At 32.2% G+C, this 25,069-nt stretch overlaps 1 protein-coding gene across 4 annotated transcripts in view; it reads left to right on the forward strand.

Annotated features, from left to right (window-relative positions):
• TTC37 (tetratricopeptide repeat domain 37) overlaps positions 1-25,069 on the forward strand; it is a 73,604-nt gene that overhangs the window by 44,698 nt on the left and 3,837 nt on the right. For all 4 annotated transcript variants that reach the window (XM_036225442.1, XM_036225444.1, XM_036225443.1 and 1 more), the window contains 10 exons: positions 613-736; positions 3,631-3,852; positions 4,557-4,629; positions 6,217-6,270; positions 6,436-6,547; positions 9,553-9,681; positions 13,393-13,514; positions 15,572-15,730; positions 19,806-19,958; positions 24,458-24,588. In XM_036225442.1, coding sequence (XP_036081335.1) covers positions 613-736; positions 3,631-3,852; positions 4,557-4,629; positions 6,217-6,270; positions 6,436-6,547; positions 9,553-9,681; positions 13,393-13,514; positions 15,572-15,730; positions 19,806-19,958; positions 24,458-24,588 — 1,279 coding nt within the window. The remainder of the gene's footprint in view (positions 1-612; positions 737-3,630; positions 3,853-4,556; positions 4,630-6,216; positions 6,271-6,435; positions 6,548-9,552; positions 9,682-13,392; positions 13,515-15,571; positions 15,731-19,805; positions 19,959-24,457; positions 24,589-25,069) is intronic.

The following is a 25,069-nucleotide window of genomic DNA, read 5'->3' on the forward strand; positions in this document are numbered from 1 at the left end:
TTCTTAGAGCAGTGTTTTGAGCCTAGTTTTATCTTCATTATTTAAATGAGAAAATTGAGGCCCAAAGTCACTTATGGTTGACATATAAGTTAGCAGGTCTTTACTACTCCACAGTGCTTAAATGTAGATTTCTGATAAATGAAGACCTCAACCATTGTTAGTAATAGTACATTTTGATTTCTCCAAAAATGCTAGTTGAGTGCATTTTCACATATGTGGGCCCAACCTATGTGTGTGCAGCTCATTATATAAGTATCTGTTTTTTGATGGAGTTGCTGGTCTGCACATAGGAATTTTGGTGCTATCTCAGTGACTGCAAGCCTCCACTTGTTTTGAAAATAGTGACTCAGACTTCCCTCAAGATTCCAAAGATAGATGTTGGGAATGTCACATAATAATCCTAATGATATCCCAGAGTCATCTTGGACCAGCTAAACCAAGTTAGATTATAATAAATTTTTATTCCATCCACTTGAAAACAAGGGAATAATAGATACAGATTTTTAGTTAGATCTTTTTGAGAAGTAGAATTAGGAAAGGAAAAATCATATAGTTTGTCAATCAGGATTGCTTTTATGTAGTTTTCTGTTTGTTTCCAATCCTATATAACAGCCTATGAGAGAGCCTTGTCTGTTGTTGAATCAGAGCAAGATAAAGCCCATATCTTGACAGCTCTGGCGATAACGGAATATAAACAAGGAAAAATGGATGTAGCCAAGACATTGCTATTTAAATGGTATGTATAATTGACATCAATACTTAACATGACCAACTACTTACATATTGGGTTTAAATTTGGAGCAGTGTAAAATTAAGTTCTTAATGTTTTAGGAACTTTTTGGTGAACAAAAGGGATTGGATGTACGTGGTTCTGAACTGACAGGCAGTCACAGATAGAACTAGAGATCATGATTTAATTCTTAGTTCTGCATCATCCAGTTGTTCAAAACTATCCTGTACTCTGTAAATATTATTTATTTATTGCATAAATTGCTTTATTTTTAAAATAATTTTTATATTTTTATTTTTTCAATTTTAATTGACTGTATTATTTAATTTAAAAAAGAGTAATTGATCACCTGATGTAGTAAGATCTTAAAATTTTAATGAAGCCAATTGTAACTGGTTTGTTTTTTGGCCTTTTGGACCAAAGAGATTTTTACTTCTTTCCTTTTCAAGTTAGCGTGATAAAGTTCACTTAAAGTTGAGTCTTTGAAAAAAATGCTACTAAATAAAACTTGTAGTTATTTCTCTATTTTTGGCATATTAGAAATAACGGCTTACGATGTATGTGGTTATTTGTGTGGTATTTTTTGACTTCTGGAATTTGCGTGTGAGAGAAAGTTGATCTTAACTTTTTCAGAAGCAGATAATTAATATATGCTATTGGACAGTGATTATCAATTAATGCTTTATTGGCATTTTCAGTGGTATAAATCCTCCTTATACAGAACTGTACACCCATTGTGGGAAGATTCCATCCCTGTCCCACACCCATTAAATGCTAATAGCACTCCTCAATCATTGTGAAAACCAAAAAATTACCTATGTGCATCTCCAAATTACCCCACCCCCTGCAAAGGTGGATGGTGGAAGATGATTAGCTAGTACTAGTTGAGACCCACCTCTTTAGGATAAGCTTTATATTTGTTTATTCATTGTGATGCTTTTGTTGCATCCTAATTTAAGTCATTTTCTTGTATAATAAATAAGCAATTCATTCTCTTTCTCTTTGCTATTTTGAGAAATCCGATCAAAATTTAAAAAAAATTCTTGTCACTTTACATGGATACACCCACATAATGTGCATATATGACTATATATAACATGTTCAGAGAACCACAATTTCCAAATGGCTTGAGGACAAGAATCATAGATGCTAATGTATTGCTGCACTTACCGAGGGCAAAAGTAAACTGAAATTAGTCATGATTACATCATTTTCGGTTACTATTTAAAACAATAACCAAAATCATTTTGAACCTTGGTGAAAGTGGAGAAATCCAATGTAATCCTTTTCCTCTTATCTTATGAGAAGGAAAACCTTTACCTTGTTTTATGTTGTTGGATCCAGGGCCTAGATATTTCTCCTGGTTTATGTTTCTTTGTTTTTGATTCTCTGCTTGTTATCTTTTAAACTTAACACTACCAACTGCTATCCGCAACCCTGGCCCCTTGGCATTCTTTTTTACTTTCTTTTATGAGAAGTTCAGTTACCAATTCTTTATTGATCTTGTTTGGCATTCATATTTTGGGAGCTAAGCAATGGCTTATTTAAGTGGAAAGAAAAAGGAGTAAGCTTAATAATAAGGAAAAAAATCTGGTTATCAACTTTATAAAATTTATGATGTTCAATAACCATATGTAAAATTCCTGGAATATGGCACAGGGCAACATGCAGGCACTGAGAATTCAGCATATGTTAGCTTAATGGGATGTACTTATTTCAGTAGTAATTTAGATTTTGTAAATTGATAAGTATCAAAAGTAGATAGTGTTTTTCTCCTTTTTTAAATCAAGGCACAAATTGGAATTTCCTCTTTTTTTTTGCTGTCAGTGTTAGAATTTATTTACTTATTTTTTTTGCTCTTAGTATTGGAATTTGCTGTTTGCTTTTTTTTAGTTGTACCAACTTACACAGAAATTATGTGTTGATAGAAATGACTGTCTAATTGGCATTCTTTCCTTTGGACCCCTACATTTCTTAACCCTAATTGTAAAAAGAAATTACTATGGATATTTTTATTTGCTAACTCTTGACATGCCCATGAAAATTCACAATTTTATACCTGTTTGTCAAAATTAAATTTTAAATACTTTATTTCCCTCTTCCAAAAAAATCGTAGAAAGACGTAGTGGTAAGTGTGTGATATTTTATGGGTATAAATATTTCTGTTATATTTTAATGAACTTTATTTAAAAAGTTTTGAAAGTTCCTTTGTTTTGTTACAGAACAACATTCATAAGTACTATTAGAAGTATTAAGTTTGTGGAGAGCTAAGGTTTTCTTCATTTAAATTAATAAGGATTCCTAAATATTATTGACTTAACTTCCATAAGGCCAAATCTGATTTCACAGTTGAAGGGGGAAAAAAAGTTGTTTACATACCAAATTTAAGTTCTCCTTAAATTATAAAAATACTCACTTGGAATATGGTAGCAATAGATATAATTTGTACTTATTATGTAAAGGCCTGCTTTCAGTACCACAGCAATAGGACAAAGCTTTCTGAGAATGATGAAAATCAGCTCTCACACTAAAGATTTTTAAAAATTATTCATACCTTCTCAGATTTTATTGTAACTAAATGTTTTAGTAAAATTATTCTAATATTTACCTAGAACTGAGACCCAAAGGACCTAGTTTATATTTGTTTCTAAAACTTTAATATAATGAACAGAAAAGAAATTTAGCTATTGCCGCTCTGTGGTACTTCTAACTGCTTCAGGCATGAAGGGACATTGCTGTCCCTAGAAGCCAAGGGATTAGTTGTCATGTTTATTTTAAAGTTGGGCTTAGTTTGGTGATTCTTTAAGTAAATTGCTTTTTCTACTAAATGTTAAATATGTTTTAATTGTTTCATACTACTATATTTATGGCTGATAGACAATTAAAAAATATATTTACAGCTCTATCTTGAAGGAACCAACCAGAGAGAGCCTTCAAGCCCTCTGTGCTCTGGGACTGGCAATGCAGGATGCTACACTGTCAAAAGCAGCACTTAACGAGTTACTGAAGCACGTGAAACAGACAGACAATGATTATCAGAGGTGCCTTCTTACTTCAGCGATTTATGCACTGCAAGGCCGCAGTGTGGCAGTACAGAGACAAGTATCTAAAGCTGTTCACAGGTAAATTCTGTACTTGTGGACTCTGGGTCTAATAATACTTAGTGAGATTGTCTTTGATATTTGGACCTTATGAAGAATATAAAATGAGGTGGTAAGCATATATATTTGGAAACCAAAATGTAGTTTTATGAAATTATCCATAAGACCAGGTAACTGACTATACACATTGTTTCACATATAAAGGTTTCTTTTAAAAATGCAGTTGATAGAGATAGAGAACAGAAATTTTGTCCTTCCAAACCTTGTTTTAGTACCATTACTAATTCTCAAGTTTGTGATATTGTCAGTTTATTAACTAATATTGTCCAGTAAAATGGTTTTAGAAATTTTTTGGCCATCCAAACATTTATTAATGTCTTCAAAATCTGGAAAATAGAAAACTGTTTTTATTAGCAACAATGGTTTTTATTTATTTTCAGTAGTAAAGTGTTATGTCAATAGTTCATCTTCCTGGCTTTGTAATCACCACATTGCTGGTCTTTTTTTTTTTTTTTTTTTTAATAGGGCTGTTGGTATATATAGAAGATATGAAATATGTATTCTAAAAATAAGGCACTTTTAACCACACATGGACAATTAATATGAACTTGTTTTAGATGTCTAAAAGATTTTAAACTTAGGTACTAAGTAAAATGTTTTCGCTTGTACTTTTTGTGGTTAAAGTAACTCCTATCCCTAAGGCCTCTCCTTTTGATGATCTCTAGTAACCCAGCCGATCCTGCCCTTTGGTCTCTTTTGTCCCGAGTGGTTGCTCAGTATGCTCAACGAAATGCAAAGGTGAGTAATGTTCTAAATTCTGGCAAAACAAATAAAATAACTTGTGATGTGGTAAATAATGTGATTTTAAAGTATTAGCATTATCATTCTGGAAAAAAACTAATACAGCGAGGGAGTTCTGTTATTTAACCAAATTTTCTATTAGTCATTCAACAAGTAGTACACTGAGTTTCTTCCATGTACTTTTTTACTGTTCTGAGCATATGGAAGATATGAAGTAGGTGGATTCTTTTGAACACATGAGATTATGTTTATGAAGATGTGATAAGGTTATGCTTGTAATGTTGCCATTTAGTAAGCAATAGCTATTGTGTTTTTGAATTCCAAAAGATAATTTTATTTAAAAGCTCCTTAAAGATAAGAAAAGAATAACTAGGACACTGCTGTTTAAAATGTAAATCTAAACATGGACTCTATTGTTCTATACAAAGGGTTATATACTGTGTTTTAGTTCATAACAGCCAGATATTTTTAGGAGTCTATAAAGTATTTTGTTAACTTCTATGATCAATATGACCTTTCATAGTTTACTTAACTAGTTGGTAAACATAATGATAATAGCTAATAAGTTTTGAACACTTATTACATCTAATAATTCTGGTGGTGGTGTTTCTTTGTTAACCCGATTGTGTGTACTTTGTGGAAATAATTTGAGGCCTAGAATTAAGGCACCTTTCTATAGAAAAAAAAAAAACCTGTACTTATTTCTGCCAGGTGCTTGGGAATTATACCAATTTGGAATCCCCTTAAACAAGGTTTAGAGCATGAGGTTTCTGGACCAAACAGGCTATTGTTCACCTGGTTGCAAGGTTGTCTGAAACCTCATTTACTTCTGATTCACCTTTAACCTGAGGGTCTCAGCTTATTATGGGTTGCCTATATACTCTCCTCCTTGTGTGAGCCTTGGGTTTAATTCCTGTCCCGCTACCCTACGTTCTTCAAAACGAAAAATCAAGTTTGTTAGGACCTGCGAATGATGAAAGTGGCTTCCCTGCTCTCTTACCTCTTTGTGAATTCCGGTTTTCCCTTTTAGCTTTGGCCTGGTGTAGGTCCTTAGTATCTTGTCAATTTTCAATGCTTTTAAAAATACATGTTTTTTAAATATTTTATCCCAGTGCTTCTCAGACTTTAATGTGAAGATGATATCTCCCTATGATCTTGTTAAATACAGATTCTGATTCAATAAGTACGAGGTGGTGTCTGTTATTTTGTATTTCTAACAACCTCCCAAAGAATGTTGATCCTGCTGCTGTACAGACAATACTTTGAGTAGCAAAGTTTTATCCTATATTTTTAGTTATTTTCAGTGGATGGGTTGATTCAGCTGTAAAATCATGTAAATTTTGGACCTTTAATGAGTATTTTAAAATAGTGAAATTAAAATTATCATGGTAGAAAAGGTTTTCTTTCATAAAAATATTACATTAAATATTGCAGTAATAGTAAGTTGATATTAAGGTGTTTAGAAGTTATGGAAGTGATAAAATGAACCTTTCATATAATTTAATGGAAAGATTTTACCAGTCTTAATTTTTACTATTTCATGAGCATTTATGCTTTTATTTAAATAATTATTTTCTCTTATAGGGAGGTGCTGTAGCAGGGAATGTGGCTCATATTCTGGATTCGAATCATGGAAAGGTTAGTTTGCCCAGTACTTTTAAAATATTGTTATTAATGGAAGAATGATTTTTCTTCCTAGGCTTAGAGGTCACATCATATCTAGTATAGTCTTACTTTTAGTCATTTTGAAAGTCAGGGAACTGTAATGAAAATTGGTTAACACCCTTCTTTTCTCTTACATAGAAGGCATTACTGTACACCGCAGTAAATCAATTGGCCATGGGAAGCAGTTCAGCAGAAGATGAAAAAAATATTGCACTAAAAACTATTCAGAAGGCAGCTCTCCTTTCTCCAGGTGAATATAATATAATCTACTTCATTAACTAGGATGCTATTCATGTTAGTTTGTGACTTGTAGGAGCAAACTTTGTATTTTTATGAAATAAGACAAGGGACTTTTAAGAAAGTGTTTTAAGATTTTTGTATATTATTTGGTCATCTATATTTGGCTACTGATAATTAAAAGATAATTATTGAAGCAGACTGAAATGAATATCTACCTAAAGATGCTTTATAATACATTATTGAAACTCTGAATTATATATTTTCAGGAAGCAGTTTTATTTACATTTTCTGTCAGTCTGGTTTGAGAGGTTTAACTGTAGCTACTAAATTATTTAATAAACATATTTAGTTATTTTCGTGTGTTGTTAGCTTTTTGAAGAGTGGCGATATGTCTTCTATGTTAACAGAAAAGCCAAGGTGCTGGCCTCAGCTGAGCTAACTCTTGTTTCTAACCAGCTATGTCATTTGTATGCCATTGGTCACAAAAGGTGCTGAAGAACTGCCTGTGGACTGCATCAGCACGCTTCCGTTACCGCTATTGTAGAAATTCCTCAAAGGGTTAGAATGTCTAGCAGTATAAGGTTTTGAGGCGTATTCTTGCATAACATTGTTTTTGATATAAAATATAACATTAAACAATTTATTTCCCCACAGCACTTCCAACATTTGTTAGATCAGAAGGCTAATGTTTTTGGTCAGAGACGGTTGGGAAACAAATTGTACAAAGAATAGGATCAGTGTTACCTTCACAATAAATAGTAAATGTCCTAACTAAACTGAAAAATATCTAACATTTCAGGTATTATTTTATAAAACAAGTAAACAGACCAAAATCATGTTGTTTATCTTTCTTTCATTCTTGAAATAGAATAAAAAAAGACCTTAAACATTTGGGTTTGTCTGTGTTATACTTTGAGTAAGTTCCTGATTTTTGGAGGTGTTCTCAAGCAAATATTAGAATTGCTCTCAAGAATTCTTACAGTGTACCCAGAAAGATAGATCTATTAGTCTTTGATTATGTTAAGTGGCATAAACTTTCGAAAGGTGAGATTTCCCAGATAAGGTCCTTACTAATGATGTTTTCTGATTTTCCCATATTATCTGGAGAAATACGTACTCAAGAAAGCAGAGTCATCATATAATATGCTTAAAACAGGGACTGAGTGATGAAGATGAGTGCCTTTTTCAACTTATCTTTGGAGTCCAGTGAAAGTGAATATAATTGTACCTCTGTGTAGTAGCTGTACACATAGACTTTGTAGATCTTTAGTTAACAAGGTACCATTTTAATAGATGGTACTCCAGGGAATCTTTTCAGAACTGTAAATATAACCCCCAAATTTAGAATTAAATGGAAGGAAATTCGATTTCTGCTAGATTAGTGCTTCTATTAAATTAAGAGATAAATTAAACAATATTTAAACTTTATTTAGATTCGTAGTATATATATAAAATATATATATAATATATTACTACTTTGTTTCATAAGGAATTTGAGTTGCTGATGATCTATGTAAGAATTAATAAAAACAGCAGTTCTTTTGAATTGTGATAGAAGAAATTGCCAGCTAATGTTCATTTCCCCTCCCAAAATCTTAACAATAATTCCATAATCCTAAGATCCTAAAGATTTTGTTCACTTAGGAGTAAGTCACTATTCAAAAATTGAGTCTACCCCAATTGGAATTATAGGATTTTAGACCAAATGGCACTTGAACCATCATATAGTTCATTTGCTTTATTTTGTAGAAAATGAGCCTCAATGGAAAAGCTACCACATAGTTGATTAGTGACATTATTAGACCTAAAGCCATATCTAAGTCTCAAGTCGCATGCCTTTCATTATATAGTAATCAAATCTTGTCATAAATTCTAGAGACTGGTCCCTATTTCCTTATTCTGGAATTTGATTATGTCTTATGTTATTTTAAATAAAGTAGTCATTATCTGGGCAGGAATTATTTTGTCATACGCAAGTATGTATTTAATTTTTTTTATAAAAGTTTTTGATCTGTATGAGATTTTTGATGATTCTTGTACTGTTAGCGGTAATACTGATCATCTATAAATGAAATACATATTTCAGACATTTGATAGGAGACATATACTGGATGGGACAGTTAGATACAAAATATAAAAATAAAGCTAAAAAGTATGTTTAAATGACTATATTGTTAACCAGCACCCCCTTGTGGAACATTAAAATTATCCATTTGTTTTTCAAGGGTGGCAGGACTAAAGTATTAACCATTGATGTGAACTGCAAAATATTATTTTTAAAAGACGAAACAAATTTTAAAAAGTCTAAGTGCCAAATCCCCATCCAACTTTTCAATTTATAGCTAACTTTTTTAAAAAAGAAGAGTCTGAATTCATAATATCTTTCTCTTATTATCTCCTCAATCTACTGCCCTCCTGAAGCTGCTCTTAGGTGAGGGAAAGAAGGAAAGATCAAATGAATGAAAAGATATAAAACTAATTGTTTCAGTTGGAATTATAAAGTGACTGTCATGCTAGGCTGTTAGAATGTAGGTAAAATGCAATTGTCTTGAACTTCTCCTTTGGCTCAGACTTTGCTTAAGAATTGAGAAATTGTATTATCCTGTTTTTCCTATTAGTGAGCCTTTAGAGTGGGCTGAGTGATGAACATGAGTGCCTGTTTGATACTTGTCCTTGGTGTCCAGCGAAAGTGAATATAATTGACCTTTCCACAGTAGCACAGTAGTCTAGGCAACTAAACTAACCAGCTATGGAAGGTGAGCTTAATAGGATATTTCTCATACTCTGGTTGTGTTTGAAAAAAATAGCAAATCTCGAAGGATGAATATAGTAGTATGTCTTCTGAAAACAAGTATAATTTAGTTTTTTGCTAAGAAAATGGAATTTTTCTGGAGTTGCAATTATTATTATTATTTTGTTTGTTTGTTTTTTGTAAACTCTTAACACTCGTATTTGGTAGTTTTTTAATAACAAGCTGATGTTAGGAAGCCTTTTAACTGTATTTCCTCCATATAGGTGATCCTGCTGTCTGGGCTGCGCTAATGGCAGCCTGTCATGCTGATGATAAACTGGCTCTAGTGAACAACACTCAGCCAAAGAGAATGGCTTTATACTTGGCACTGTTCTCTGCTGTTTCTGCTTCAAGTAAGTCTTAAAAAGCATTTTATACATGATGCATTTAGGGTAAAGTACTCAGAAAGATATTGCCAAAACATAGTGGGAACAATTAGCCATACGCTAAAGGCTGTTATGGTCTCATTTAAGCTTAAAAGCAAGCCTTAAAAAGGTCAGATCATTTTAAAGAAGCTTAACTGCTTATAGAACAAAGCTCAAGAACGTTACAGGAAAACAAAAATAACCTGGTATTCAACAAGGTGAAATTCACAATGTGTGATATACCGTTAATAGACATGCAAAGAAACAGAAAAATACCATTCATAAAGAGGAGAAAAATCACTAGAAACAGATCCACAAATGACACATGATAGAAGTCTCTTTAGAATATAATTGACCGTTTAAAGTACGTATGACAATAGCACAAAGGCCAGGAGGAGAAAAAAGAAGTATTCTTTTGTAAAATTTTTATACTATACGTGAAGTGGTGTAATATTACTTAAAGGTAGATTGTGACAGGTTAAAGATGAATACTCTAAACCTTACAGTAGACACTAAAAAATAGTTATAGCTAATAAGCCACTAAAGTAAATAAAGCAGAATCATAAAAATATACAAAAGAAGAGGAAAAGGGAACAAAGAATGGATAAGGCAAATAGAAAACAACAACACATTAGAGTTAAACCCAAAGATATCAATAATCAAGTTAAATATTAATGGTCTAACTACCCTAGATAAAAGGCAGAGATTGTCAGTTTGGATTAAAAAGCAAAAGCTAACTATATACTTACTGCCTAAAATAAACATGTGGCTAAAATATAAATCTATATTTAAATATAAAGACAAAAAAGCCCTAAAAAGTAAAAATATGGAAAAAGACATACAATGCCAACACTAATCAAAAGAAAACTAGAATTGCCATGTTAATTAGATTTCAGAGCAAAGAATATTGCAGTGATAAGGAGGGTCATTTCACAATAGAATCAGTTCATCAAGAGGGCATAACAAGATAGGCATACTTTGTTTTATCTTTCTTTGCTTTATAGCATTTTGCAGATATTGTGTTCTTTACATATTGAAGTTTGTGGCAATCTTCCATTGAACAAGTCTGTTTGCACCATTTTTTCAACAGCATTTGCTCACTTTTTGTCTCTCGTGACATTTTGGTGATTTTCACAATATTTCAAACTTTTTAATTATTATATTTGTTATGGTGATCTGTGATTTTTGATATTACTATTGTAATTGCTTTGGGGCACCATGAACTGCATCCATTTAAGATGTCGAACTCAATCGATAAATGTTGTATGTCTTCTGACTGCTTCACTGACCTGCGATTTCCCCATCTTTCTCCCTTTCCTTGGGCTTCTCTATTCCCAGAGACACAACAATATTAATAGCCCTATAATGGCCTCTAAGTATTCAAGTGAAAAGAAGAGTCAATCAATGTGCAAACTTCATTGTCTTATTTTAAGAAATTGCCACAGCCACCCAACCTTAAGTAACCACCACCCTGATTAGTCAGTCACCATCAGTATTGAGGCAAGACCCTCCACCAGTAAATAGATTACAGTTCACTGTAGGCTCAAAGGATGATTAGCATTTTTTAGCAATAAAGTATTTTTAATTAAGGTATGTACATTGGTTTTTAGACATAATACTATTGCACACTAAATAGATTACAGTATAGTATAAACAAACTTTTATATTCACTGGGAAACCAAAAGGTTAGTGTGACTCACTTTATTGCAGTGGTCTGTAACTGAAGCTGCATTATCTCCAAGGTACACATGTAATAAACATTTAGGCACTGATTAACAAAGCTTCAAAAGACACAAAATGTACATTGCATTTCACAATAAAATAAGTAGAAAAAATGAAAAATTGTGGAAAAATGCATGGAACAGAAACTCATAGAACTGAAAGGAGAGGTAGACAAACCCACAATTGTAGGTAGAGGTTTCAACACTCTCCTTTTAATAATTGATAGAACAATTGGACAGAAAGATCAGTAAAGATATAACAAAGACTTGAACAACACTGTCAACTGACTTGACCTGATTGGCATTTGTAGAATGCATGGTGTCGTAAAGTGCACACAGAATATTTACCCAAATATATCGTATCATGGGCCATAAAATAGTCTAAATAAATTGAAAAGGATTCAAATCATACAAAGTATGTGATCTTAATATGATGGAATTAAATTAGAAATTAATAACAGGAAAATATATGTAGAATTCCCCAATATTTGGAAACTAAGTAACATACTTCTAAATAATCCAGGTTAAAGAGTAAATCAGAAGGGAAATTAGAAATATTTTAAAATGAATGACAATAGAAAAACAACATATCAAAATTCTACAATGCTACTAAAACACTGCTTATAGGGAAGTTTGTAGCATTAAATGGAAAATAATAAAGACTTCTAATTAATGACCTCGCCTTTACCTTAAGAAACTAGAAAAAGGAAGAGGAAATTAAACCCAAAGTAAGCAGACAACAAAAAATAATGAAGACTAGAGATCAATGAAATAGAAAACAGAAACTCAATAAAAGCAAAACTTAGTTGAGATCAATAAAATTGATAAACCTCTTGCTAGACATAGGGAATAAAGACAGTTCCAATGTCAGGAATGAAAGAGGGTATATTTCTATAGCTATTAAAAGACTTATGAACAACTTTATGCCATTAAATAAGACACAAAGCTTACTTAAGAAGAAATAAACTGAATAGCTTTATATTAAAAACACTGAATTTATGTTAAAAATCTTCCCACAAAGAAAACTCCAGAACCAGATGACTTCATTGATGTATTCTACCAAACATTTAAGGAAGAAGCGATACCATTTATCCACAAACTCTTTAAGAAAGTTGAAGAGGTGGTAACACTTCCTAACTTCTTCTAAGACCAGAATTACCCTGATATTAAAACTAGACAAAAGACATTACAAGAGAACTACAGAATCACTAATGAACATAGATACAAATATTTATTATAAAACTTGAGCAAATCAAATCCAACAATACATAAAAAAGATAATAATACATCGTGATCATATGCAGTTTATCCTACGAATGTAAGGTTGCTTTGACATTTAAAAATCAATGTCATTTACCATCTTAACAATTGTGAAAGATTCCAGACAAAGAGTTTTTACTTTATGATTCAATTTATAAGAAATTTTAGAAAATGCAAGCTGATCTATTTTGATTGAAAGTAATTAGTGGTTGCTGTGGGACGTAGGGTAAGAGGAGGGCTGGGGACGGAAGTGATTACAAAGGGGGAGGAGGAGACTTATGATGATGATGAATAAGTTCATTATGCTGATTGTGGTGGTGGTTCATAGATGTATACTTATGGTAAAACTCATCAAATTGTACAGTTTGAATATGTGCATATGTACAGTTTATTGTGTGTCAATTATATTGCAATAAATTTTTAATTTTTTCAATAAATTACTTTTACTGTGGACATAGTGATTTTTATACAAATCACAAGTATATAAGATCTTAAGTTATTTGTGGTAGGAACTACAAATATTCCTACCAGGGACTACCATGAAAGTTTTCAGAAACCTTTCTTACATCAGGGTAGTCTGTTGTATTTCAGTGGTACATGTAAGTTTTTAAAAATCATATATGCATCAGTCTTACTGTAATACTTATTAGCAACTAATTTTTCCTTTGAGAACACATTATAAATTGCAGAAGGTAACATTGACATTTTTTGTTTATAGTTAAAGACAAAGAATTCCTTGAAAGTTACAATGAATCTCTTGAAAAGTGGTCTCTCTTCCAAGCTGTCACTGGTCTAGTGGACACAGGAAGAATATCTGAAGCTGAAGCCCTTTGCACAAAGGTATTGTTATGGAATTGAGCATCTTATCCTATTTGGAAAATAATTTCAAAAATAAAGCGCATGTTATTTAAGAGCATATAGTGGTGGTTGTGGTGATGGTGATAATGTTAATGATAATAATGATAACACTCAACATTTATTGAGTACTTACCACAGCCAGTCACTGACCACAGTACTTAGCACTGCTAAACTACATGTAGCAGTTTGTGTTTGAACTTCACAGCAATCCTATAACATAAGTACTTATTATTATCCCCATTTTTACAAGCGAAAAAAACTAGGGCTTAGAGAGGACAAGTGATTTGCACAGGGGCTCACAGCTAGGAATTGAAATTTGACCTTCGTTTGACTCTAGGACCCAAGCTGTTAATAGATTTGGGGGGGGGGGGCGGGGGGGGGAGGATGAGGAGGTACCTACCAGTAGGAAGGCAGTATTTTCCTTTGATTTCTGGTTCCTCCCTTCAGAGTGTTGTTTTTACATACCTGAGTTGTAGGCTCTGTGAGTAAATTCTTATTACCTTGCCTAGCACATCATAGGGGCTCAATAAATATTTATTGAATGAATAAATCAGTTTCATAAACCTACTCAGAAATAATTGAATGAGTTAGGAGAGTTTTAAAACGTGACTTTTTTTTTTTTTATGTCAAGTCATATGAATAGTTTTATTCTGGGCTTACTATTTCATCAGCACTTTTTCTGAGTAGTGATCCTATTTTTACACAAAATAAGCATATACAATTATCAAGTCCCGCAAATTGATTTATTTGGAAGTTGGTTAAGAGCAATTTTTTTGTCCAATTTCTAATCATACACAAATAATAATTTAACTGAATTATATTTTTGTTTTCTCTACTTTGAGGTTATTTATGAATCATAACATTTTAAAGGTAAAAGCTGAAGTGAAATAGCTGAAAGAAATTAATGACTTGGTGATAACATTAGCACCTTGGATGTTTACCAGAGCCAAAACGTCACTTTTTAAACATCATGTTTCATAAATGTTTACCAAGGAGATTGATTATATTGTCTTTTAGAATTTTTTTTGAAAGATCAGGATAAATTTTAAAGAGAAAGAAGAATGAATCTTTTAAGATCCCTTAGCCCTTGAATTCTCTGAAAAGCATAGTAGTAACTTTTTTATTTAAGAAATTCCATCTAAGTTCAGAACAGGTTAGTATTATATAGTGAGACTTTAGTAAGGAGAAATTGTAAGTTGCTACGTTCTTTCTGACAGAATAAAGGCTACTTTTATGACCCTTTCCTTGTCATTTTATTGTTCCAACCCCTTATTTAGAAAAGAAGCAATCAAGTATATTTTAGAAATAAATACGTTTAAGACTATAATCTAATTAGTAAAAATAGTCAACATGTTAATTTGAGTGACAAGCAATAAAGATGGAAATATTTAAAACAATAGTGGAAGGTCTTGTTTAGAGAAATTTCTTTAATTTCTTTCATATGCATTGTGGAAGGAGATACATATACATACATACATTTATATATGTATTTGTGTGTAGGGTATACATAATAGTTTAGTAAAATAGGTAAATGGGTCATTTCTCTTGTTTCCAATGTGTAAGAAAGCTGTACTTGGAGGAAGGATATACAATGACTATCTTTGTTAAGAGGCTAAGAAAGGAAAAATTTATTGCTTTCTTTTTTACATAGTATTGTTTCTTCCAATAAAGAATAGAGTTAGCCTTCATGGTTAATTTTATATTTTCTTAGTTCTGCTCTTTACGTTCAGAACCTAAAGTTCTTAGGATATCACCTGAAACTAAAACAAGTCAAAAGGACATCACTAGATCTAAAATAAACGACTTATAAACTACAATAATAGCATTATCAATTGTAAAGATTATTTAAATCTAGAGTTTGATATCTGCAAGATGTTCAGGGTCTGTTTATTTTACTTTTGTAGTTGTTTATTTTTTTATTAAGAAAAGGCCAAATTTAGATTTTTTTCCCCCTCAACATGTGGAATAGCTTAATTGCCTTTTACATTGAACATTTAAGAACCTATTTGATGTCTTTCTATTTGGGGTTTAAATTTTAGAATTTAAAAAGTAATCCTGATCAGCCAGCCGTTATCTTACTTTTGAGACAAGTTCAGAGTAAACCACTCCTGGAATGCCAAAAGCCTCTCCCAGATGCTGTACTTGAAGAGCTGCAAAAAACGGTCATGTCCAACTCGACCTCTGTTCCAGCTTGGCAGGTACATTTCTTCTTCCTAACATGAGTCCTGAATTAAAATACTCTATGGTATTAACTGAGGTCAGGGGTATGCTCCATTTTTATTTGTCTTGCCTTTAAACTCACCAGGTATTAAGTCATTTTCAAGACTTAAAGGGTGTTGTGATTAGAGGAACTAAGGAAGTTAATACTAATTTTAGGATCTGCTGGCTATAAATGCTTCAGAGCTTTCTTAATTAGTGATTATAAATTTTCTCAATTTAAAACAATGTTGAAAATATTGTTTTAACAATATTTATTATGTAGTTGATGTAGGAAAGCTAATGAAGTATTAACAAACATTATATAATAAGGTTACTATAATGGTGTTTAACTTTATCTCCAGAGGGGATATATATAATTTTTCCTTAGCTACATTACAGGTCACTCATATGTAAGATTTTAATGGTTATTTAGTGTTTTTAGAAATAGTTATTTTCAGGAATGATGCCTGGATCAACAGATTGTCCCTTTAGTTGGCTCTGGTTATCCACATGACAGCTACATAATGATGAGTATGTGCTTTATTCTTATTGATATTAAAATACAAAAACATGAAATTACTTTATTCAATTTATTATATTTTCCTATAAGAAAACCCCAAAGAACGTTTCAAAAGGACTTTTTGATATAGATTTTGTAGTTATTTTACTACAATTTATTCTTTATTATTTCATTATATAAACTTTTTGATGTCTCTGCTTAAAAAGATAATCTAATACAATAAAATAGTTGGATTATGCAAGCTTAAATCTCTTTAATCTTTGAAAAAAGATGGTGCTTTTTTTCCTGGCTTAGAGTAAGTTTGCCATGTGAGAGTTAAGGTATTTTAATTCTAAGGTCAACTGGATGGATATTTGTGATCTCATTCATATTCTTTATCAAAGATAAAAATACTTTGTCAAATTAAAAATAAAGAATTAAAGGGAAGATTATATAGTAAGTAAAGTCTTAAGAGATGGTATGTGTTACTATATAATTCACAAAGAATAAAGTATAAAATATACCAAAAATACCACTCATTAAATTTTTATATATGTATATACCTTTTTAACCTTTACCAATTTCAAGATACAGAACATTTCCAGCAACCTAGCTGCCTCTCCTACACCCCTCCCTTTGATCTCCCCCCACCTCAAAAAAGGAGGACCACTATTCTCTAACTTCTGTCTAGTTTTGCCTGTTTTTGAACTTCATACAAATGCAGTATTCTTTTGTAGCTGGTTACTTGCATTCAGCATCTTATCTAGGAGATTTATTTAGTTGTTTCAGGTAGCCATAGGTTTTTTTTTTTCCCCATTTCATTTTATGAATATACTATAATATATATTTCTTTTACTACTGACATTTGGATTATTTCCAGGTTTTAGCTATTTCGATTAATGCTGCTGTGTGCATCCTTAGATGTGTCTTTTGTTGGGTCATGTGTTTACTTTAGCAGATCCTTTCAGTTTTCTAAAATGATTTTCTGATTTACATTCTCACCAGCAATTTATAAACATTTTAATTGCTGATATTTCAGTGGATATGTAGGTAATAGTATCTTGGGGTGGTTTTAACTTGAATTTATCTGATGATTAATAATATTGAACCATTTTTCATATGTTTATTGATATCTTTAAAGTACCTTTTCTTTTTCATAGTTTTAGTTTTTGTAGCTTATCATGGGCTGTTTGTTTTTTTCTTATTGAATTGTTGGAACTCATTATATTTCCTGGATAAAAGCACATTCCTTTTTTCTTGTCTTGCAAATATTTTCTCTCATATTCCTTGGCTTAACACTTTTTTAGTGTTATTTTTTGATGAAGATATCTTAATGTTAATGAAAGCTATTATTTTTTGATAGTTAAAGCTTTATTGTGCTCTATTTAAGAACCCCAAGTTTATGAAGATATTTTTCTGTTTTTTTTTTTTAGAAACGTTTGTTTTACCTTGCAAATGTAGGTCTATGGTCCATCATAGAGTAATTTTTGTGACTGTTGCAGGGACAAGGTTTATTTTATAGATATCTCATTGTTTGAGCACTGTTCTTTGAAAAGGCAATTCTCTCCCCACTCAATGCTTATAATGCTTTTGTCATAAATCAGGTGGCTTTGTATATATGGGTCATTTAGGGCTCCCTATTCTATTTCATTGATCTATTTGTTTATTCTTACATATAGCTTTGTAATTAATCTTGATATGTGTTAATATTAAGACCTCCAACTTTTTTGTTCTCCAAGTTTTTCTCAGTCATTAGAGGTCTTTTGCAGTTATATGTGTATTGTCAACTCCTCCCTGCACCCGACAAACACACACAAAAGTGCCAATGGGTCTTGATTGGAATTGCATGAATCTGTAGTTTACTGTGCAGAGACGTGACAAAGTAATAGTATTGAATTTCTCTATCCATGAATATGGTGTATCCCTCATATTATTTAAATTCTAAATTTGAGAAGTGTTTTATAATTTTCATTGCAGAGGTCTTCTACACTTTTGTGTTAAATTTATTTTTAGGTATTTTTTTGTTCCATTGCGAGTGGTGTTTTTTTTCCTGTTTATTAGCTCCAAACATTTAGAAATGCAGCTGATTTTTGTGTATTGAGCCTCCAGCAACGTTGCTAAATTCACTTATTTTTGAAATGTATTTTGAGTTTTCTACATACACAGTTATGTCATTTGGAAATAATAAAATTTTACTTTTAGTATTCCAATTTTTTTTTTTTGTGGCAGTACAAATCATTTATTTTTTTAGACTTTAAACTTTTCTACATTTTCCATATTCTTATTTTATTTTCTTGCCATATTGCACTGTTTAGAACCTCTAATACAACGTTAAATAGAAGTGGCAGTAAATAAAAATTCTGTCTTAGTCTCTACCTCAGATACAAAACATTTGCTATCATAACTGAGTATATTTTCTGTAGGTTTTGTAGATACATTTATCAGATTAAGGTAGTTCTGAATTTTTCAAGAGATCTGTTTTTATCATGAATGAATTTTGCATTTTGTCCAAAAAATTGGGGGCATCTATTAGGAATGGTTCTTTTTCTTTATTCTGTTAATGTGATGGCTTGCATTGATTTCAAATTTTAAAACACCCTTGTATTCTTAGAAGAAACTCTACTTGGTCATGATGTATTATTCTTTTTACGTTATTGTTTGGGTCTATTTGTTAATACATTTGTTTAGATTTTTTATACCCAAATTCATGAGAAAAAGAGGCCTATAATTTTTCATTCTTGTAAAGGTCTTATTAGGTTTTGGTATCTGTGTTATTCCGTTTTTCTTTGTTTTCTGAAAGAGTTTGTATAAGGATGATATTTTTTTCTTTAATGTTTTGAAGAATTCACTATTGAAGCCATTCAAGCCAAGAATTTTTGTTATGAGAAAGTTTTTGTTTTTACACATTGAATTTTTTTAATAGAATGTGTATTCTGCACTTATTGAGTATAGTCTTCTAAATATGTCATTTAAGTTAAGCTGATTAACTATATTTAAATTTTCTATATCCTTACTAATATCTGTTTCTTTTATCATTTTTGAGATAGTTGTGCTCAAATCTCCAACTGCGATTCTGGATTTGTCTATTTCTTCTTTTATTTCTGTCAACTTTTGCTTCATAAATTCTGTTACTAAGTGTTTACAAACGTAGGAGTGTTATTTCTTCCTTTTGAATTGACTCTTTTATCATTATGAAATAGCCTGCTTTATCTCTTAATATTTCTTATCTTAAAATCTACTTCGTGGGATGTCAGTACAGCTATACAAACTTTCTTTTGGTTAGTGTTTATATAATATATCTGTTTTCACATTGCATTTTGATTTTGTTTCTGACTTGCCATTTGGGAGACTTTTTAAGACTTCACACTAGGGGTGAGTAGTAAGCTGTTGCTAGTGGAATGGCCAAGAATGTTACCCCTTTCTCGACCTGAGATTTTTGTTTTGGGTACAGAACTTAGCAGTGATTAAACAAAAAATTTAACTTTATCAGAGCTTATGAAATTTGTTGGAAGTAGAATACCGGACTGTGTATTAAAGTAAAGTATTTTGGGTTCTTCTTTCTTTCTGTTTTTCAGTGGTTGGCACACATATATCAGTCCCAAGGAATGATGGGCGCTGCAGAGATGTGTTACAGAAAGAGTCTCCAGGTAGCATCCCAACAGGGCAATTGGAGTGGGAAGCTCTCGAGTCTGTTAAGACTAGCACTGCTTGCATTAGAAGTCTGCATGGTAAGATCATGAAAAATTGATTCTTTTATTTTTCTTTCAATTGAAAGCTTTTTACATAGTGGTATTCTATAGAGTTCATATTGTTTTATTGCCTTCTAGTGTGGTCTCCTGATAAACTTTGTATTTGGGCTCTTGATAAACATAACAGTAACATACACGCGTAGACTCCAGCCATTCTCAGTGTTTGGAGAAAAAAATAAATATTCCAATTTCAGAAGATGAATTATGACAGAATGTATATTTTTGTTTTTTATTAATTTAAATTAGAATGAACCCATTTACTCATCTTGCAAAGATGTCAGTAATTAACATTTCCAGTCATTTCTCAGTTCAATTTAACATTCTGTAAGAGGGATATCTAGTAATTTTTTGACTTGACATCCTGTTATCTGATACTGAATTAGGTATATTAATCTAGAAGTCTTATATGCTAATATGGAAAACATCAAGATAAATGTTTAAGTGAAATTCACTTAACATGGGGCGGGGGAGGCAAATTGCAGAACAGTGTGTATCCTATCTTAAATTTGAATGTATGTTTGTGGGATATACTTTTAAAAATGTGTATTTCTATATCTGTGTGTGCACATACACACTTACAATAAAGCACATAGGAAGATATAAAATATATAAAAGAAATTAATGACAATTACTTTGGATAATATAACACTGTGGGTCTTTGAGGGATAGTAGAGGAGAATTTGTCATTTCATATTCTTTGATAGTGTTGAACTTTTTCATTGGTGGTATTACTCTAGAGCACATTTAAGAGATCCTTAGGTCAGAAGCCATGTTTTGGTCCTCTTTTCATCCCTGCTTTACCATTCTGCCTTGTACCTAAGAGCTCTTCAATAATTGGTTTTTGACTGAATGGACAAATAATAATGGTAGTCAAATTTGAGGTGATTTGAGTGGAAAGAAATGGTAGTTAATGGTAATTGTAGACCACCAAACATATTGTTTTCTTTGTTCCATATTTATATTTAACAGAAGTCTTTGTGATGTCGATAGCTGGTGAGCTATGGAAACCACCCCTATAAATGCTCTTGAATATACTCTTGAATATGTGAACTAGAGAAGTACATACTCTTTTAGTGTACCTTATTATTCATTAGTTAGTAAATGTTATTTAGGGAGTGTTTTTTTTTGTTTGTTTTTCTTAATACTGGGGTGTTAAGTTTAACCCGAAATAAAACAATAATAGCAAACATATATAGCACTTAGCCTATACGAGGCACTATTATAGTGCTTCACTCATATTAACTGATTTAATATGCACAATAACCCTTTTATAGATGAGGAAATTAGCCTGCAGTTTTGTAATACCCATATATACCTGCCCCCCACCCCACAACTACTACCACAAAAGTGTTTTCTCTAAGAACCTCAGTTCTAGTTCTGTTATTTACTAACTGAAAACTTTAACCAGTGAAGCTGTTTAGAGTTCCCCACTTTGTTGTTGTTATGAGTGAAGATGATAATACTTGGCTTTGCCTTTTTACAGGATTGTCGTGAATATCAAATGAAATAACATTTACAAATGTATTTGTAAACCTTAAATAAAGCACTATTGAAACTTATTTTGATCTCGTTAATAAGATTTGATACCCAAAGATTATTATAAGGAGATGCCATGTTTCTGTGGTAAATAGATGGCATTTTGTAGGGGAGGGGGATATTAAATTAGACTGTTTTATGAGAGTCTACAGTATATGTGATAACATGAACAAGATAGTAAACCAAAAGGTTCAACTAAGATATTAAATATCAGATTCCAAAGTGAGATATCAAATCAATTTCTGAAGAAGGTAGAAGACTAATATATAAGGAAGCTATCAAAGGATTAGAAGAGATGTTGGAGAAGGACTGTAAAGAAATATTTTTGGAGAGCGCTGTTGCCTACCCCATCTCCTCTCTGGCACATTTCCACGCAAGATTCCCACAAAGATGAGGAAGGAAGTGCTGCCAGAGAGCAGGAGGCCTTGATGTGTGACCTGCAGGCACCTGTCTAGAAGCACACGGATGGATATCTAGCACATTTTTCAGAAGCCATGACTCTCCACCTGCTGTATTAGGACAGAGAAAAAGAGAGTTTTAGTGTTTTGGAAAGTGAATTCATGAACATGGTTCCATAGTGTAGCAGTTAGCACCTCTGCTTTACATGCAGAAGGTCCTGGGTTCGTGCCCTAGTGGAGCCATGGTCCATGGTCTACAGCCATGCCACCCTGAACAAGCTCGATGTCTGATCTCGGACGCTAATCAGGGTCAGGCCTGATTATTACTTGAATGAGAGACCACCTAAGAAGACCAGGTGCTGTAGACATAAATAATAATAGATAATTAAAAACAAAAAGGAAGGAAGGAAGGAAAGAAGGAAAAAAGGAAGGAAGGAAGGAAAAAGAAAGAAAGAAAGACTTCATGCTTCTGGGAGAGAATGATTAGCAGTGGGTGAATCCCAAAGGTGGGTAGGAGTATATGCTTAGGTACACGATGGAGGGAGTGAAGGAGAGTTTCTTCGGCATGAGATCAGCAGCACTCCTAGAGCCTGTGAGAGGTAGGAATGAGTGATGCCAAGTGTGAGAGTAGATTGATATAGAAATTCTGTTAGATCCTGTCCAGTAGAGCCACTAGAAGATTGATGGGATCTCAGCAGCAAGGAAGCTAGAGATTTCCAGATTGCTAGAGGATATGAAAGAGATTAAGTGGAATAGAGTGCATTCACCCAGGCTAGTGGAACTGCTTCATGGGTGTGTGTCCTCTGCAGTTGCACAGGGCTCCACACTTGGTTTAATGCCCTGCAGTCGCTGTCATGAAATTCTTAATCATTTTTGAACAAAGGGGCCTGCATTGTTATTTTGCACTGGGCCCCATAAATTATATAGCTAGTCCTACAGATAAGAGACCACCCATGAAGTTGGGAATCTCTGATAAAGCTAGGAAAGTCTGGATGAGAAAAACAACTTTAAATATTAGTCAGGCCTAGAGAGCTAATCATCTTAGCGCTGGCACCAGTCAAATACAAACTTCTGGTATTTCAGTAGGGCTTGAAAGTACAGTTAGCAAGAAAAGGCGGGAGTGTTGGGAGGAAGAACAAACCATCTGTAGCAACCTGTAGCCAGCCATATCCTATCTGGGCTGAGGAAATGGGAGTGGGGTGCAGGCATTACCTTTAAGTATTGGAGCATTGGAAAGAAGAGGACATTCTGATTAAGACTGTGTTTGTGAGCCAGTATAAGCAGAGTGGATGTAAGAGTCATGAGGCCTATGTAAATTTATGTCTAAGAACAGAAAGGGAAAAGTCTTCCTCGTATAATAAATTTTTAAGACATAATGGGAGACAAAAATAAGTGCATTTTTATCACATTATTTAATATACCAGTTACATATAGCAACTTTTCCCTTATATAATGGGCTAACTTTACATGATATATTATATGAGTTCTCGGAATTTGGAGAGTATATTATAAAAGTAACCAGTGAGAATTTTGTTACTGTTTTTTAAAAAAAAATTAGGAACAACTGTATTAGTACAGGCTCTGCCTTATTTTTGTGTGTGTGTGAGATATACTCAAGGTCCCATTGCTCCTATCTTTATAGAAGATGCCTTACAACCTCTATTCTATTTTCAAATTCATTATCTTTATAGCTTTCTCTTTCTTAATTACATGAATTGTAGTACTCTCAGAGTTATTGCTCTAATATATATTCTTTTTATCATTTAGTATTTAAAATGGACTGTGTGTTGACTCATTATATTAACTTTATTAAAATGTGTATTCTAGCTACCTGTAATTATAAAATCTTGGTTACATTTGCAGTTTTTAATGAAAGATTTTGATTGTATTTTTTTCTTCTTACATAGTTCAGTAGTGTGTTCATTTTATTTTCAGTAACTGTTTCTTAGGAAATACTGATTTGTAATATTTCTGATTCAGTACATATTATAAGAAACGAAAGTTTGCAACCTAAATAATGTATAAATACCTTACCATAGTCTCCATAAAGTGAAATTCTTAAAGCTTTCAGTATTGCCGACTTTGATTTAATTTCTTTTTCTCTGATCTGCTTTGCATCTATTTTTCTATATTGAAATTTTATTGAAATATTTTATTTTAGCCTTTCTTCTCTCCTTAGATAATTTTTAAAATGCAGAACTTTATATGTATCACTATCAGTTAAAGAATCATGTTAAATTGAGTTTTATGTATTTGGTAGACTATAGGCTTAATAACTGATAAGATTTTATTCATCTTGTGTTATAAACTAATGCATATTTTTTTAACAAATATTTTTTTGTTTTTTAAGTGAGATCTCCTCTTTGAAACCTTCCTTTATGCTGGTATGCCATGTTTTGTAGCTCTTTAAGGATAGGAATCAGATCTTAATCATTTTATAGAATTATGCCATGCAGCATTTGCATGGCAACTTGGACAAGTAGGCGTTCAGTAAATGAGAGTTGTCAAAAGCTTTGATTTGATATTTGTCTTATATTTTTACAGGCCAACATTTCCAATGATCATTGGCCATCCTTGGTTCAAGAAGCTACAACCGAGGCCTTGAAACTTTGCTTTTGTCCACTGGCTGTCCTTTTACAAGCTTTGTTACAATTCAACCGCAAAATAGGGGCAAGGTGAGAAGAACTTTGTTCATTTTTTTTCTTGAAAATATTTTTTTACTTTTAATCCTTCTAGGAAGCAAAAAAAGATTTAGAATTAGTTTAACAACCTTTGTTATTATTCAAGTAGATATATTTCTGTATCTACTTGGAAAGGCAGGTTCTAGTAACCCAATAAGGAAGAAAAGAAAGTCTTAAATTTGTTTTAAAAAAGTAATTTGGTACATAGATGTAGGATATGAGCAATTTTGCATGACAGCATTTCAAGTGAAGAAGGCCTTGGAGTTTTTTGCTCTTTACTGTCGTAGGATGAGCCAACAGTGTAATGTGGATTCTAGAAACAAACAAAACCAAAAAGACTGAAGTTCAAGGCTAGATTGACATAAGTTCTTACAAGGCAATAAGCTATGAAAAAAAGTAATAAATATTGAAAAGACAGAGACATAAATAATATAGGTTTTATATCTAGAAAATCCAGACACTTCTCAGATTAAAA

Source organism: Rousettus aegyptiacus, unplaced genomic scaffold (genome assembly GCF_014176215.1).
Source record: "Rousettus aegyptiacus isolate mRouAeg1 unplaced genomic scaffold, mRouAeg1.p scaffold_m13_p_8, whole genome shotgun sequence".
In the NCBI taxonomy this organism is placed as follows: Eukaryota; Metazoa; Chordata; class Mammalia; order Chiroptera; family Pteropodidae; genus Rousettus; species Rousettus aegyptiacus.